The 18,341-nt window shown below is 38.3% G+C and overlaps 1 protein-coding gene across 1 annotated transcript in view; it reads right to left on the bottom strand.

Annotated features, from left to right (window-relative positions):
• Positions 1–2,414, bottom strand: part of COLEC10 (collectin subfamily member 10) — a 36,111-nt gene extending 33,697 nt beyond the window's left edge. Inside the window, exon 1 of the mRNA XM_084864984.1 lies at positions 2,146–2,414. Within this exon, the coding sequence (XP_084721110.1) occupies positions 2,146–2,293 (148 nt within the window). The 5' untranslated portion in view covers positions 2,294–2,414. The remainder of the gene's footprint in view (positions 1–2,145) is intronic.
• Positions 2,415–18,341: the final 15,927 nt, after the last annotated feature.

The following is an 18,341-nucleotide window of genomic DNA, read 5'->3' on the forward strand; positions in this document are numbered from 1 at the left end:
GAGGGAAGGTAGAGGAGGGTGGGGGTAAGAGGGAGAGATCAACCAAAAAACTTGTATGCATGCCATATAAGCCTAACCAATGGACACAGACAACAGTGGGGTGAGGGCATGAGTGGGGGGGATAGTGAGGGTAATGGGGGAATAAGGACACATATGTAACACCTTAATCAATAAAGAAATTAAAAAAAAAAGTTTTCTTCAGTAATACACACTTTTAGAAAAGCAATCACATTGGGTTCTTAACGGACTTGGTTCTGGAACCTAGGATTTATAAAAACTCCCTGAACATTTCTTCCCCAGGAGCACTCACTTCTTCACTCTGTCATATTTCTGGCTTGTAATCATCTCATGATTTCCACACAGGCTCAGGAAGAGCGTTACAGAGGTTTCCATTGTTTGAAATCTTAAGAGAGTTTCTAATGTGAATAGAGATGTTTTCTATTGAGCAAAGAAGTGAAGGTACACACTCTTAAGGTGGACACCCTACTGGCATCTAACAAATATTAGTTACCCTCTGATCTCCCTCCTAAATCGTATGTCTCTTCATCACTCATGACATTAATATATAGTATTTAATGCATATTAAGCATATTCTTGTGCCTAAAAGAATGCTTTGCACTTAGTATATATTCCATATATTGGAATTGGGATGAATTGAATTGTTGAACATTATATTTTGGACATTATTTTAACAACACGCTGTCCATTCTTCTTCCAGTTTGAAAACTTCAGTTTTCCCTCAAGAAAAACATCTTAACAGTTCTATTACGAAATGGATTCTCCTATTTGCAGGAACATGGGAAGTGTTAATTTTCAGCATTCTCTATGATACCCTAGGAATAATACAAAGAATAACACAAAGTTTCCTATATTCCATGGAAAGTTCAATAATGGTTTTAAGTAAACACTTTACTTCTCACCAAAACTTTCTTTTCTAAACACTTGCCCTCAGATTATTCATTAATTCACCCACGAAATTATTAGGAAGCCCCAAGGTCTCATTGTTCCCCCTGCATTTATTTTGCGGTAGCAAAGGTTAACACTTGGATTGCAATCTTCTGAGGAAATTAATTCACTGATTAAGAAAAATGCACTTTAAGCAATACACATTTAAATAACTGACAAGCACAGGGCGATGCATTTCTGGGATTTTTTTTTAAAGACCCTTTTTTTCTACTTAAAATTTTAAACAGCTATAATTCCTCTGCCCTATAGCTTGGAGGAACATCGCATGAATTACTAATGAGAGAGCACCGATTTGCACTGCAGTGACCACTCTCAGAACCAAAGGGTCAGAGCTGAAACCAGGAAAACAGCAGCACTTTTCATCAACCGGTTGCTTGAAGCACAGTTAGACCTTGGCTCCACTTGAAAAAAAAAAAACTTGCAACGTTCTATCATCCCTCAGCCGAAGGCACTTGGCCCCAAAGACTTCGCTTTCAAATAAAGAAATGTTCATTTGTATACTATCTCCACTCCTCGACAAAACTTTTCCTCTGCATTGGAACCCGGCAGCCCGTTAATTTATGAAATATACAAAAGGTTTACCATTTACTTCGCTGAGCTTTGCCTCGTGGCGTTAAAGCACAGTAGGAGAAAGGAGTTGGTTTTTAAAGGAAAGGATTCCTGAAGACTAGTATCTTGCTCGTGTGTGTCTTCCTCTAGAGCAGCACGGAAATGTCCCCCTGCCCTGGATCAGTTCCATCACATCCCTCCCCTGCAGTCCCACCCCCTCCTAATATTCTCCTACCTAACATCAAGGGAGATTTAAAAATAATGGGTCAGCTGAAACCGGTTTGGCTCAGTGGACAGAGCATCGGCCTGCGGACTGAAGGGTCTCGGTTTGATTCAGGTCAAGGGCATGTACCTTGGTTGCGGGTACATCGCAGTTGGAGGTATGCAAGAGGCAGCTGATCGATGAGTCTCTCTCATTGATGGTTCTAACTCTCTATCCCTCTCCTTTCCTCTCTGTAAAAAAATCAATAAAAAATATATAAAAAATAATAATGGGTCATTGATTTTCCAAAATATATTAAAAATGGAAGGAACTAGGGAGGGGGGAGTTATTAAGAGCTAGAATGGGGCTGAGAGCTGAAGGAAGACCGCCTCCTTATTAGAGATGGAAAGTTGACTTTCCTTCCTTACCTTTGGGTCCTGGTGAGATGGTGTGTGTGGCACAGACTTCAGTGGTAGGATGACTCTCCATGTCCAGACCCAGACTCTGAATGTGCAGAAGAAAGAGCACGAGGAGGACGAACTTGTGCCTCCGAAGTGAGACTCCAAAGCCACCCATGGCTATGGAGCTTCCAAAAAGGGTTGCCCAGAGGTGCCAAGTAAACGGCTTTATTTGAAATAAAATCTTCTCTCTGGGTAAGAAAGTGAAGTGTCTGGAGCACAGTCCAAAACGGCCTGCAAAGAGAAGGAGACACATCCTGGGTTGTTTATCTTGTCATTATTCCAAACGGACCCTACATTGTCCAGATTGTTTATTTTCAAGTGACAACAGTTTATTGAAAATTATCTCTGAACTAAATAATCAAGGGTGCAGGTCAGTAGAAACATTCCAAGGAACAGGAATGAGAGAGAGAGAGAGACGCCTTCTGCTCAGTACATGAGCTGACAATTTAATACCTTATCTGCAGTGAAATGGTGGGGTTCCGGACAGATTGAGCCAGAGTTTTGTTGAATGACCTCCATGTCACATAAGCAGTATGCATGGCTTTGAATTTTTTCTAAGGAAATATTTATAAACAGCAAAGCTCCCACAGCTCTTCATGACTTGATTTCTTTCTCTTGCTACAAGTAATTTTCTTGGGATTTAACCCCAAAGGAAAGAATACCAGTTTTACTGCAAGCAATTTTGGCAATAAGTATCAAGAATATTAAAAATGTTTTTATATCCTTCGGCCTAGTTATTGCCCTTCTGGTACACTATCTTAAGAAAATATTCTGAAATTTGGACAGAGCTGTATTTGAAAAGATGTCACAAAGAGGGGAAAGGAGCAACGATTACCTAAAAGTATGTAATGGTTGGAAAGTCTTCGTAAATACTAACATGAGAGAGTATGACATGACAATTTTATTAAAATTATGTTTGTAGCAAGTGTTTGATAAAATGGAGAAAAAACTAATGGTATTGTATTTATTAAAAAGCATGATAGATATAGATAAGAAAGTTAAAGTAAAAGAGGTATCTATCTATCTATCTATCTATCTATCATCTATCAGCTATCTATCCATTCACACACTTACATATTCCATCCACCCATAACTTGTATAAATAACTTAGTCATAGTAAGATACTGAAAACCTAGAACCAGAACCACATATAGTAGGCAGATGCCTTACCTTCTCAATTCGTGAAGAGGCATATTAACTAAGAGTTGGGTCAGTGGGGTTTTGGGCCTACTTTTCAAAGATCATGGGAAAGCCTAATAAAGAATTATTCTTAGGAGAGACAATGTTCAGTGTAAGAAACATAGGTGCATTTGTTTCCTAGGGCTTCTGTAACGCAGAACCACAAACTGAGTGGCTCAAACAACAAAAATTTATCATCTCACAGAAATTTGAGATCATGTGTTGAGTGGTGGCCCCATAAAAGATACGTTGACACTGTAATCACTGGGTCCTGTGAACATGATTGTCTTTACAGTTGAAATTAAACTAAGAATCTCAAGATGAAATAATCCTGGGTTATCTAGATTGGCCCTAAATCTAATGACAAGTGTCCTTATAAGTGACACCCAAAGAAGAAACACAGGGATAACAGGAGAAGGCCCTGAAGACAGACACAGAGATTGAAGTTATGCAGCCACAAGCTAAAGCCACCAGGAACTAGAAGAGGCAAGCATGCATCTTTCCTTGAGGCTTCAAAAGAAGTTTAGTCCTGCTGACACCTTGATTTGGTACTTCTGGCCTTCATGACTGTGAGATAATAAATGTCTGTTGTTTTTAACCATCCAATTTGTGGTAATGTGTTATGGCAGCCCTGGGAAGCTAATACACCATTTTTCTGATTCTCATGCACAGTTACTGGAAGGAATGACACATCAAAAAACGTAGTGCATGACAGAGACCGAGCAACATCTGTTCTTGTGCATTTTAATTATTATGCATCCAGCTTAGAAGGTATCTGGAGGGAAATAAATACAGGATATGAAACAAGCATATCTTAAGACAAGTCTTTTTCTAGTTAAAACAGGATAGCAACAGAATGACAACCTCACCTCCTGAAGGAATTTCCTGATAAATTGAAATAACTCAATTTTGGACTTGGTCCATTCACGTACATATCTTATTGGATTAAAGTTATCTCATGTGAATTAATTTAACTAACTGCCATTTGTAAAAACTGGAACTTAGTAGAATGGCTTTTAAAATGACACATATTAAAAAAAATAAAAATAAATAAAATGACACATATTTAGAAATCAACATGATAAACATACTTATAAAATTATTTTATATTTTTGTTTTAAGTTTTATACTTATAAAAACATATTTTAAAAAATTTAAATGTTTTTTTTTTAATCCTCACTGAGGATACATAGCTGTGAGACAGAAACATTGATCAGTTACCTCTGGTACATTCCCCAACCAGGGATTGAACCTGTAACCTCTTGGTGCATGGAACAATGCTCCAACCAACCAAGCCACCTGGTCAGGATAAAAACCAAATGGTTTTAACTGACATATGAGCCTCCTATTATTTCCACCCCACTCCTGATTTTTACTCCCTCAAGAAAATTATTTCAATAATTTTAGTGCTTCCTATTTTATCTCTTTAATATTTTTAAATATTAATATTAATATTTTAATATTTTTAAATAACAAATTTGTACTGATGTTCTTGATGTTTTAACTCTTTTTTCAATTTAAATACTCATTGCCTTCTTTATATGGAAGATGGGTTATTTTTTCATCCCTAGCTCTGCATCCCTCTCCTCATACATTCTCTTTCTTTCTCTTTGTAATTTAATAGTATTATCATTTTAATGTAAAATTTAATGTTTATATTATAATGATGCTATAAAAATAATTCATAGCTGAATCGCATGTGCATTATAATTACATTTTGTTTCTTGTACTAATTTCATTTTCACAAGGTTTAATAATTGCATTGTTTTCATTTGCATAGCTTTCTATGTACAAATCCCAAAATAACTACTTTGAGATTTGTCAGTTCTGTGGAAAAAGTAAAATGTTCAATTGGCTTCGATTGCTTTTCTTAGAAATACTTTTCTGAAATTTTCATGCTTCTTGCTCAAGTTGGATCTGGTATTTGTCAGGCTTGTGCAAAGTTATCTTAGGACCTGCCTTTATTTTTTGGGATCTGTTACAACTCCTTTTTCTGTATCCACATATTTCTTTTTCTTGGTTTCATCCCTCATTTTGTTGTAATATGTCTTTCAGTAATTCTCCTGTAGTATGTCCTTCAGTAAGAAAATAGACAAGTCACAGACTAGAAGAAAATACTTGCAAGTCATGTATCAATAAAGGATTTGTACCCAATAGAATAATAAGAATACAAATGACTAAATAAAAAGAGTGAAGTTGCAAATACATTTTTGAGGCATTGCATGTCTGAAAATCTGATCATTCTACCTCCAAATTATTTAATATTTTAGCTGAATATAGATTTCCAGGTGTAAAAATGTTGTTCTATTTTCTTCTGGTTTCCAGTGCTGCTGCTGTTGAGACATTCAATGTCATTCAAATTCTCTATACTTTATACAGGATATGTCTTTCCTTGTTCTGGAAGCTTTTAGGAGCCTTTCTTCATAGCTCGAGTTCTGAAATTTTAAGTAATATGTCCTTAATATTGGCTTTCTTTGCATTCACTGCATTGGATTATCTGTAGTTACTTTTCTATTGCTTCTTCTATTCTCTGTAATTGTAGATTTTTATTTCTTTTATCCCATTATGTTATTTTGGTGATATTCTGAAGGGATAAGAGCATAAACATGTAGAATCAGACTGCCATATGGACTCAGATATTCCAAAGATTACCTTTTAATATAGTTTCAAAAAACTATATTAAAAGATATGTTGAACCTCATCTTAGCACGTGTGTAGATGTGTTAAGATGAGGTTCAACATGCCTACTCATTCCGCTAAATATGAGTGTTGGGGAGGGAATTCCAGGAATGGCCATGAGAAGAGATCAAAACATTCTTTCCACTAGACAAAATTATTAGACGAAATTATTGAAACTAGACAAAATTATTAAAACAAAACAAACAAAAAAACACACACAAAAAAACACATTTTTGGGTCCTGACAATTGACCAAAGCAAACAACAAGTTTAGAAGTATTTATTCTTGAAAGATGCCATAACTTTTTGGAAAAACAGTGAAAGTATGAGGACTTTATGAATGAAGCTAAATCCATCCCTCTCTTCATCTTGCTAGATGAGAATAGCAGTATTATCAGCACAAGGATGGCCACAAAATCCATCAGCTTTGCTGCCATGGGCTGACTCAACATGGAGTGGGGTATGAAACACACTAACAAATTTATGTAAGTGACTAGTGAGCACAGAAATAAATCTTCACATTAATTGTTGACAAAGGTACCAAGTCAATTTAGTGAGGGAAATAATAGTCTTTTCAATAAATGGTGCCACTGGAAAACTGGGTAGCCACATGAAAAGAAATGAACAATACCTAACACTGTATACAAAAATTAACTCAAAATGGATCAAGACTTAAACATAAAAGACAAAATTATAAAACTTATAGAAGAATACATAAGAGATCTTTATAACCTTGGATTAGGCAAGCATTTCTTAGATATTATACCAAAGCCATAGTTTATAAAATTTTTGATAAATCATTCTACTTGAAAATATAAAATATTTGTGTTTCAAGACAATAATAACAACATGCCATTAAGAAAATAGACAAGTCACAGACTGGAAGAAAATATTTGCAAGTCGTGTATCAATAAAGGATTTGTACTCAATTGAATAATAAGAATACAAATGACTAATAAAAAATAACACATAAGCTAAAAACTTGAACAGACACATCTACAAAGACAATAAATATCTAATATCTGTATGAAAAAGTGCCCCAAATCACTACCCATTAAATTCCAGTAAGATACTACTACACACAGAAAAGACTGGCCATAATAAAAAAAATGGGACAGTACTAAGTGTTGACTAGAATGTGATAAAGTGAAACCATCATTCATTGCTAATATGGATGTAAAATGGTACAGCCACTTTGGAAAAAACAGTTGGTAGTTTCTTAAAAATTTAGATATAAATTTAAAATACAACCTAGTAATTCAAATACCCAGGAGAAATTACAGCATATTTTCACACAAATGCTTGTACATAAATGTTCTCAACAGTATTATTCATGATAGTAAAGAATTGGAAAGAATACAAATGTCCATCAAACAGTGAATGGATTTCATCCAACAAGTAATTTGTCTGTGCAGTGGAATATGACTCAATTATAAAAAAACAACTACTGATATGTGAAACATGGATGATGTCTCCTCTCCAAATTATGCTAAATTAAAGAAACCAGAAACAAATGACTATAGATTATATAATTCTTCTTAGGTGAAATTTCTAGAAAAGGCAAGACTTTACAGATAGAAAGGAGCCTAGGGCTGAGGGTAGAAGCAAAGATTAATTGCACATGGGCATAATGGAACTTTTGGGTGTGACAGTTGTGTTATAAAACACGATGACATTGATGGTTGTGCAACCATACACATCCTATCTAATAAAAGAGTAATATGCAAATTGATAATCTCACCAAGTCACAAGATGGCTTGCCCGCATGTGGTCAAAGAGGGCTGCCCCAATATGGACACAAGATAGCCGCCACAAGATAGCTGCCACAAGATGGCCTGCAGGGGAGGGCACTTGTGGGAAGTTAGAGGTGACCAGGCTAGCAGAGGCGGGCAGTTGGGGATGACCAGGCCAGCAGAGGAGAGCAGTTGAGGGAGACCAGGCCAGCAAGGGAGGGAAGTTGGGGGGGACCCAGGCCTGTAGGGAAAGGCAGTTGGGGGGAACCAGGCCTTCAGGGAAGGGAAGTTGTGGGGGGACCAGGATGATAGGGGAGGGCAGTTATGGGTGATCAGGCAAGCAGGGAAGGCAGTTAGGGGTGACTGGGCTGGCAGAGGAGGGCAGTTGGGGGAGACCAGGTCATCAGGGAAGGGCAGTTGGGGGGCACCCAGACTGCAGTGGAGGACAGTTGGGGAGGGCAGGCCTGCAGGGGAGAGCAGTTGGAGGAGACCTGGCCATCAGGGAGGGTAGTTAGGGATGAGCAGGCCAGGAGAGGTGGGACAGTTAGGGGAGACTAGGCCTGCAGGGTAGGGCAGTTAGGCGGGTACCAGGCTTTTAGGGAAGGGAAGTTGGGGGTGATCAGGCCAGCAGAGGAGGGCCATTGGGGGAGACCAGGCCAGGAGGGAAGGACGTTTGGTGGGTGCAGTGGAGGGCAGTTGGGGGGGACCAGGCCAGTAGGGGAGATAAATTGGGGGGCGGGGAGCAGGCCTGCAGGGGAGGGCAGTTGGGAGCCAGCAGTTCTGGATTGTGAGAGGGATTTCCTACCGCCTGTTTCCGACCACCATTGGGATCGGGCCTAAATGGGCAGTCAGACATCCCTCAAGGGGATGCAGGCTGGGCTGAGAGACAACCCCCCAACCCCATGCATGAATTTTGTGCACTAGGCCTCTAGTATACTAAAATAAATAAATGAATGAATAAATAAATAAATAAATAAAAATTTAAAAAATCCTACTCTTTACTTCTAATTGTTTAATGGTATGGTATATAATTTATACATCCATAAAACTGCATAAAAACTAATATTAAAATTGCATTCTAAAACTCTTAGGATATTTTAATTCTCTAGTAGGGCTTATAAGCCAGGAAATCATTAGACAAACTTGATTTTGCCTCTACTTTGGAGATCAGTCTTTGTAGATTCAGTAAGTCATTCATCTTGAGGTTGTTTCCAGTTCAGTATGTATTGGTTTAGTTCACCTAAGGAGTGTCTTGATGTGAGTTTGTTTTTTGTTTTTTCAGCTAAAGTAATCAATAGAAAATTGCCAGAGTGAAGAAAAGATATTAACACAGATACATAACTAAATGTTGTTGTTTCAAAATTTTAAGTCTAAATTAAATTACAAAATTAATTACCTTAAAGAACACAGGTATCCTCAAACTCTTTTACTTACTAAGGAATCAATACCTTCTTCTGGCCCTAATGGGGTTAGAGGCAAATTCTCAATTTTCATTGTTTTTGCTCTATGATTAATTATATATGGTAATGTCTTGAATAATATTGGATGAATTCAAATGGATAATTATAAAGGCATATAATGATGAGAGTTTCAGTTTAAATTATAGGAAATGTATGATGAAAATGCATTCATTTATCTACTCGTTCAATATCTAAATGGTGATAACAACATCTAAAGTTGCAATAGTTCATTAGACAAAGTGTTTCCCTTAAGGAATTTATCATATCTTGCTGAGAAGACAGAGAAGTTTAAAAGTAGTTGCCATTACTTTTTTTTGCCATTCTGATAGGGATCAATACCAATATCCAGTTCTTATGGGGACCTAGAGGAGAAGCACCTGACTTAAGTTAAGCAGGTCAGCAAATATTTTCTTTAGGGGATGTTTCCTAGCAGGGTTTTAGAAAGCCTGGTCAAATTAGCCTAATCAAGTTGAAAAGGAATATATTTCACAGAAACAGACCAGCATAGAGAGTCTTGTTGAGAGAAAGAATGATGTGTATGGGAACTGTAAGTAGTCCATTGAGGCTATAGAGTTTGGAATGTGATGGGGCAGCCGAGGCTTAAGCTAAAGGAAAGGGCTAGCTCCTGAAGGGTATTGCATGTGCTGCTTAGCGGTTGAAAAATATCCTAAGGGCAGTGGGAACCCATGAAGGATTTTAAGAAAGGGAGGTCACTATTAGACCTGAATAGGAATATGAGAGATGTGTCAGGTGGAATAGAAACTCAGCAACAGTGACTTACCAACTTAATGAAATAAAAGATTTTTTTTTGAGATAATAAATAATCTGGAGGAAGAAAACCTTAACATAGTAGTACCACATTACCTCCAGGGACCAAGACTTCCACTTCCTGACTTCACTGTATTTTATATAATATATGGCTTTCCTCCTCACTGTCACAAAAGGGCTACAGTTTCAAACATCATACCAACATTCTAGATTAGGGGTGTCGAACCCAATCAGAGAAGGGGCCAAAATCTAAAATCCAGCCTAAATCGCGGGCCGAATGGTTTACTGAACAGTCATAAACTGACAATGTCATAAACTGACAGCGGAGTGCAGTGATGACAGCGCGGTGCGGGCCACATTGCAAGGCCTGGCGGGCTGGATTTGGCCCGCGGGCCTTGTGTTTGACACATGTGTTCTAGATGAAGGAAATGGTTGTGGATAAAGGGCTAAGAAGACAAAACAGCTAAGTTAGTCACTTTTTTAAAGAATCTCCTTGGAAAACTTCTGGGGGGAAATCCACTTACATCTCATTAGTCAGAGTTATGTCTTCTGGGAACAGCAAGGGAGGCTGAGATAAAATGTTTTAATAGTTAAATCAGGGCTTTGGAGGTGAGAATATTAAGTAGGCAACCTGTAGTGCCACACTAGTATGGCCTGAACGTTAGCAGAGGCGATCTATATATATAAAACTCTAATACATAAGTAGATCAAATGGCTGAACAACCAAACAACCAATTGCTATGATGTGTGCTGATAATGAGGGGGCACACGTGGAATATGGTGGGCATTGGCAGCAGGTTACACAGCATGAAACATGTTGGCATCAGCGATGACAAGATGGTGGAGCAGATGAGCAGGGGTGCCAGACCAAGGCAGGGTGCCAGTTGCTGTCATCAGGGCAAGCCTCTGATGGTTACTGAAAATTCTTTGCTCCCACAGGCCATGATCCCACCAGGTGCTCACACCTGCTGCTGGTGCCAGCCCTGCTCACACCCACTGCACCTGTTACTGGTACCTGGCTCCAGGCCCAATTGCTGGGTGCCATCAGTGGGTACAAGCGACGGCTGCCAGCCCTAATCACTCCTGAGGGCTTGCTCCTGAGGGGGTGATCGTGGAAGCAGCTACTGCTCGCATCTGCTGATGGTGCTGGCCTTGCTCGCACCCTCTGCTGGTGCAGGCCCCAATTGCTCTGTGCTGTCAGCAGGTGTGAACTGGACCAGCACCATCAGTGCATGGGAGTGGCAGTGGTGGGAGCAGGGCTGCTGGCAGAAAGGGGACTGAGGGCCACAGTGGGAGGGGACGTGTGGGGGTGTGGAGGATGGGCCCAAGATAGTCTTGGGCTCCACAGTTCCTTTCAAGGTGCTTGAATTCGTGCACTGAGCCCCAGTGGGAATATAAGGAAGTAAATACATCTTTTAAACAGTGAAGTAATTGCTGATTATTTGGGAGTGGAGGGTGAGGGAGAAGGAATTAGGGTGATTCCCAAGTTCCTTTTACTGAGCACAAGGAATGCTAATTTCGGGGAAAAATATGATTAACTAAATTTTGGATGTGTTAAGCTCAACATCCTTCTGGAATATTCAAGGGGAGGTATCTGGTAGCCTGAAATAAATTTCAGCCAGAGAACAGTTTAGAAAATCATCCACATATAGACTGTAAATAAAGCCTCTGGAATGGATGAGGTCTTGAAAAAATAAAGAGTGAAGAGTCAAGGAAGAATCAAAAGAGTTTGCTACATTGTCAAATCTATGCAGAGAAAGTTCACATTTTATAACTGGAAGATTCTTTGATGCTTTTGGCAGCACAAAAAAGAAATTAATACTTTATAGCACTTTTTTTTTCTTTTTTGACAAGGCATTTTTATTCTTTGTAGTCAGCTCAAATACATGATCTCTTTTAAATTGCTTTATGCTCTCTAGGACAAATAGATGATTAAATTGAATATGTTTAATAGAAACTGTGTTAAACAGGAGTCGTGACTTGACATTTAAGAGGCCTGAGCCCAACTTTCAATTCCATCACAGATGTTGCCTCTGGGAAGATTATTTGCTCGTTCTACATCTTGGCTCTCAATTTTTCAAATGAAGATTCATGCTGTGCTTGTAGAGATGGGTCTAAAAGTGATTCATGGTACCGGAGATCTGGGAGACAGGCACAAGATACAGGCTGGGTTTACTGAAGGACACCTTTGCCTCTCTCCTTGATGTATCCAGAGGACTGGAATGAGTTTTTTTGAAGCTATTTCCTACCGCTCACTCTACTTTTCCCCCTTCCTATGAGAAGCCTGAAGCAGCAGGGTTTCCACACAGACAGTAGAGTATGTGGTTGACCTTTTATTCTTGTCAGATACCCAGCACAGAAGAGTTAAGACTATCGGGCATTTGTATAACTGATGAAACACAGACTACCACCCCTTCCTGGGAAAACAGTTCCTGCACTGTGGAGATAAATATTTATTCCAGCTCTGCTGGGAAGCATGCGCCATAGTAAATGGTATGCTCCTCTTTTTAATGGTCTGTTTATGTGTTAGACTTCACATCATGAAGTTGGGTCACTTCCATCATATGTAATTCTCAAAACATAGATTCATGAAGTACTTTTGAACAAATCTAAAGTTAATTATCAAATAAATACCATTTGTTTTCTAAAGTTCCCCGCCAAAAAAATGATTCTGAAGTTTCAACATCAGAATATACATAGATGTTGAAGTTTCTTTTACTCATATAATTACCTGTTCTTTGGAAAGATGCAAAAGCTTACAAGGACATGTTGCAATGTATACAACCCTGAGAAGATGGTTTCCTTTAAGTAGGAGCATTCTGTTGCTGAAACTATTTTTAAACATGTTAGTTTCAGGGGCAGGAATACAGCACAGAAGATGGAATCCAAAGTGTAGAGACTCCCAGAAACAATATGGGGGGTTCCTGGATACCATGGGAATATCCACATAGTTCATGTTTTATATCAGGGCCATACCCCTGAAGGCAATGCAATTTGGATTTTGTGTGTTTCTTTCATCTCAGCTCTATGGAGTTTCTGTGAAGTGGCTCCTAATTTGCCACATGCTACCTGTATGAGCATCTTAAGCACATATCTGTTAACCTATAGACATCCCTACAAGACCTGTTTGCAATCTGTTGATACAGGAAAATTGTCCTGATGAATAATCACATTCACAAGTTCCGTCCTTGAAGGAAATTATTTCCAGCCCATTGACTAAATTAAGACAGAAGGAAAGAACAGATTCCACTCAGTAAGTTCAAGTGTGTGTCAGCCATTCCACGAGGGGCCTTTATTTCATTTCTATTGCCTGCGATCCTGAGCAGTGGAGACTAGCAGCACTTTACAAATGGGGAATCAGCTCTAGAGAGGTGTAGCACCTTACCTAAGGCTTCAGGAACAGGCAGTGGAGTCAGGGTTCAAACCCTGACTGTTGGCCGCAAACCCCTGCTAACAACAATGGCATGCTGCCTCAAGCACAATTTGTCATACTGCGGGTCTTAAATATGCAACCCAGAAGCCAGCCCCCTGGAGGTCCGCAGGTTTCCCTGCTTTGTGGGGGTCACAGTGCTCTTTAATACTTACGTAAAATGATGCTGAGCCCTCATCTTGCTCACTTCGCCAGCCTAGTGCCCTCAATGACATGGCTGAGAATTCTGAGGGACTCTCCTTCTCAGCCTGGTAACCTCAGTGACCTGTTGCAGCTGTCTCTTTAAGCCTCTGCCTCTATCCCCTGCAGCTGCAGCCTGCTTCACCACATAGAGAACCTAGTCCTTTTTTTTATTTTTTATTTCCAATGCAAGGTGGCCGTATGCAAAATTTTTCTGCTGAAATGCTGACGGTAACAGAGGGTGATTATTTCAAGAGCACATCAAACAACTTAGAAATGAGTCTCAGGCATTCCTCTTCTTCCAAAATCTCTAGCCAATAACAATACCAGCAATTTCCTCTTTGCTGCTTTCCCCCAGGCCTTTCCTTCCCAACATTTTTTCTCTAGAAGTTTTCATCTGGTCTTTCTTGGTTCCAGGTGCCCTCAATCTCCCTCTTTCTTGAGCTGCCAAAGAAGCTTCAAAATGATTTTTGTTTTGTTTTCATTTTGCAGACACTTTTGCTGTGTGCTTTCTACTAAATTAGTCCAATAACTTCTAAAATCGAATGCCTCTTTTTTTCCCCTGTGGCCATCAGCAGCACTTCTTTCATTAAATGTAAATGTAAATATACTTATTTTTTCATCCTCTGGAAATGGAATGGGCACAAAACCACCACATCACAGGTAAACCTTGGGAGAGAGAATTGGCTTGCTCTGTTGTTTGTAATTTGTTCTTAGAGCTATTATATTAATCTGAGATTCTCACTGAGGAAATGGAGACTCGGAACTTCAAGTGACATAATAAATTTGTATAACTAATAAGTGAGTGCAGACTCTAGAAATGAAGGTCAGCAATGATAGATGTGGTATCTTTCAAATTAAATGAGGTAATGCCTTGGACAATGGAAGGGGTTGTCATTTTTATCTATAAACAAGTCAGTGAATCCAGGACAATCCCTTGGAGAGGCTTCCTCAGTTGTAGAGAATCCTTTCACAGCAGTGAGCAGGATGTGAACTGATTCATCCGCCCTTTAAGAGTCTTAGAATCAGATGGTCATTTTATTTAATTTTGCATTATCTTAAAAGGCTGGGGCTTTATTAAAGTAAAGTAAATTACCAAGTCAAAATAATTTTCCTAAGAAAAAATATCCAGGCATTTAATGAGACTGAAGTGTGTGTACATACTGTTTCTTGCAGCCTCTATCTAATGATTTATGAGATTCTCTTGGAAAGAAAACTCCCTTCACTACCCACTTCTGAAGAAATCACGTCATTCTATGGCTACCAGAAGATGACTTCAATAGGAAACTATGAAGAACAATTCTCTAGTTACTGTGGAAATTCCTCAAAATTATAAATGATGAGAGCTTTGAAATAAAATGTTTTACTTTCAGTAATCTCATAAAAATAAGATAGCCAAGATATATGAGGTGGTAGAAAACATTCACCTTTACAAGTTCTTTACCTCTATGAACAAGATTCTCACAAAAAGCCAAGTTGGGCGTTACCAGGAGGCAGATGTTTAGAAGTGGTTTCCATGGCTAGGGATGAGGATCTGAACCATGAAGACTGGCAGTCAGTCACCTTTACAGTCTCAACTTCAGCCTTGAAACTTGTACTGCCTCTCCTGGCGAAAGCTAGTTCAACTGCACCAATAGTGTATTCTCTGAAAAGTGGGGGAAACTGATTTTTAGATAACTGAATTCTCGGATTATTGATGGAGACAGAGAGTAGCGTTAGAAGTATGGTTCTTCTCCAGGTGCTATTAATGCTGAAATGACTTCTTGTTTCTTCTTTAGAACCAATTATATAGCCTCCTCTAACTGGTTTTACTCATTGATTTTAGAGATTGAGAGGAAAGGAGAAAGAGAGAGAGAGAAACATTGAATTGTTTTTCCACTTATCTATGCATTCATTATACTGGGGATAGAATAGAACCCACAACCTTGGCATATTGGACAACTCTCTAATCAAGGCTTAAAAGAAAATTCCTTTGACTCAACAGGAATTTATGAATATCTATTCAGTGCCACATACTTAATATAATCTCTGGAGATAATACAATGAATGAGACTTAGTCTTTGAACTCTGTATCTGAGTCTGTTTCTACTTTATTAGCTTATTCTGTTCATTGGATACCACATGCAAATGAAATCATAGGGTGTGTTTTTTTTGTTGTTGTTGTTTTTGCTTCTTTTTTTTTGCTTATTTCACTTAGCATAATATTTTCCAGATATATCCATACTGTTGAAAAAGGTAAGATTTCCTTCTCTTTTACAGCAAGTGGTATTCCATTGTGTAAATGTACCACAGCTTTTTTTTATCCACTCATCTTAGAACCCCATTTTGTTAAGAACTACTCAATAAAAAGGCCAAACTTTAATAATATTATTTTACTATTCTTTTGCCTTAGTAAATAAGTATGTTAAAAATTAATATCTCTGATTGAGCATCCAAGAATTAGGGATTATTATGTGGAATGGTGGTTCTTATCCTATAGTAGATGGGTATGTATGTGGAGATAGATAACATTTGTTCAAATTCTAGAATTTACCCTGAAAATCATATTTTTCTAACATTTATGACATAAATTTGTTTTCCTGGTACTTCTTTTAATAATAGAAGGCAATTCAGATATTCCATTTATTTGTATGATTGCTGAGAATTGTATTTTATCCTAGTATTTTTTAGTGTTTATTAGGCAATCATATTCTTACAGCAAAATATAAAAACTGGAGAGTTTTAATAAAGAAAGAAACAAATACCTCTTTGGGGTTTATGTTTGAAAGAGTAAATATATCCTATTTTTGTACCTTTTCCAGAAAGGAAACTCTAACATTCCAACTGACGGGGAGAGGGTTGGAAAACCTGCATGTACATATTCATATATGTTAGTTCTATGAGGGGACAAAAGTGGATCAGCTACTATTAAGAGCCTGAAAATAAAAGACCAAATTGTATTGTGACTTTTAGTTTCTCTGTCTTTTCTCTATCCTGATCCCTATAATTGAATTGATGTGCTTCCTTGTTGGCACACCAAATGAAAGAAAGACTCTCCTACCCTGATTTAGAAGGCTAATGGCTGGATTTGACAGAGCATATGTTGTAACATACTATTGGTTACTGAGTACACACAGAGGCTTGAGACAGCTGGCCATGGCCACGCTTTTGGCTTGGAGTTGCGCCCTGAACTTCCACAGTTGAAATGAGTCCATGATTTTTTGGCTGCCTGATCCACTACCCATGTGGCAAGAGAGCCAAAGTGGTAAACCAGTTTCACCAAGGCTTGGATGTACCCAAAATGTTTACCTTGTACACTGACCCATACACTTTTATTTGAAGGTGGCTGCTTCTTTGTGATAAAAATGTATTATCTCTTTTGAGATGGGATCTATTAACATCTACTGGTATATACAGACCCCTGTCCCAATACATTTTTAAATAGGGTCCAGGGTAGGCATGCTTACTTACTTAGGGAAGCTAAGTCAGCATTCAGGGGCTTCTCAACATTCTTGGCTGACTTTTTGACATTCAAGTTAAATGCCAGTCATTTCATACTAAAGCTAAGAAAATTCTATGGTTTTTAATATATGTTGGGGCTAGTGACTAGCCCATGAAGTCTTAGGAAGATAGTCTATGGCTCAGGATTAGGCTTAAATGGAAAGAAACTTGATTCCTAAATAGGCAACATACTTGAATCCATTTTCTGTTTGCTTGCAAGAATTAAAGCAAATTTCACATAAAAATCATGAAAGACTGAGATAAAAATTACAATTATTTGAAAATCAATCTTTCTTCATATTTGAAAGAATTTTGACATCTCAGCTTCAATTTAGAGATGGGATGTGTAGGGTCAACCATTTGAATTTTCTATTGCTTCTTTAAGAGGTGCCATTAAAAGGATGGGTTGACCCTCATAAGATATGGGCAAAGCAACCATTGAAATAAGATGTAGCCAGTATTTATCTGGATGATAAATTCATGTCAAGAATTCCAATTTACTGTACATCTATGGACTTCTGATACCCACCATTAATCACACTCGTACTGAAAGAGCCCATTATAATCTGTACACAGCCACCAATAAAGCAAGGAAAAAAATAAGAAGAGGTTGCTATGTTGAAGGTTGCTGATTACAAACACAGATGAGTGACACATGTTGGGTAGGATAAATCTACAAATAGCTTGGGGCCAGACATCAGACATTATTTAAAATGACAAACTTCACACTAACTAAAAGAGAAAAAGAAAAAGATCATAGCTGGAGACAGACAGTGGTGCTAAAAGTCATACAACAGCATGATTCATTTCCAGAAGAAATCAATGTCAAGATGACTTTTTTCCTCCTTCAGAACGAATAATGAGCCTCCTATAATTAGGTAAACTTTCTCTGTCTTATCAAAACAAACCATCAAGCCACAGCCAGGCCACTGACACATCCAGCCCTCAACCAAAGCTATAGTATTTTAATCTAACTACAATGCAAAGATGCATGAGTCAATCTACCGTAAATTTTCAGCAAATAGTATGTGTCATTGGAAATAACTTCTGCTTTTCCGAAGACTGTAGATTTATTCTGTAGGAGTTTTGGAAACAAGCAACAACAATTTTAGCTAAAGCAATTCCCTGCGTTCACTAAACCATAACTGTCTGAAACTAGTTATTTCTAGAATTACACAGAACCAAAATAGCAAACATGTAAACAGAGAGCTATGGGTTAGAATTCATCAAGTGAGGGGGGGAAAGGCGTTGTGAA

Source organism: Pipistrellus hanaki (assembly GCF_964339955.1).
Source record: "Pipistrellus hanaki genome assembly, chromosome: 17".
In the NCBI taxonomy this organism is placed as follows: domain Eukaryota; kingdom Metazoa; phylum Chordata; class Mammalia; order Chiroptera; family Vespertilionidae; genus Pipistrellus; species Pipistrellus hanaki.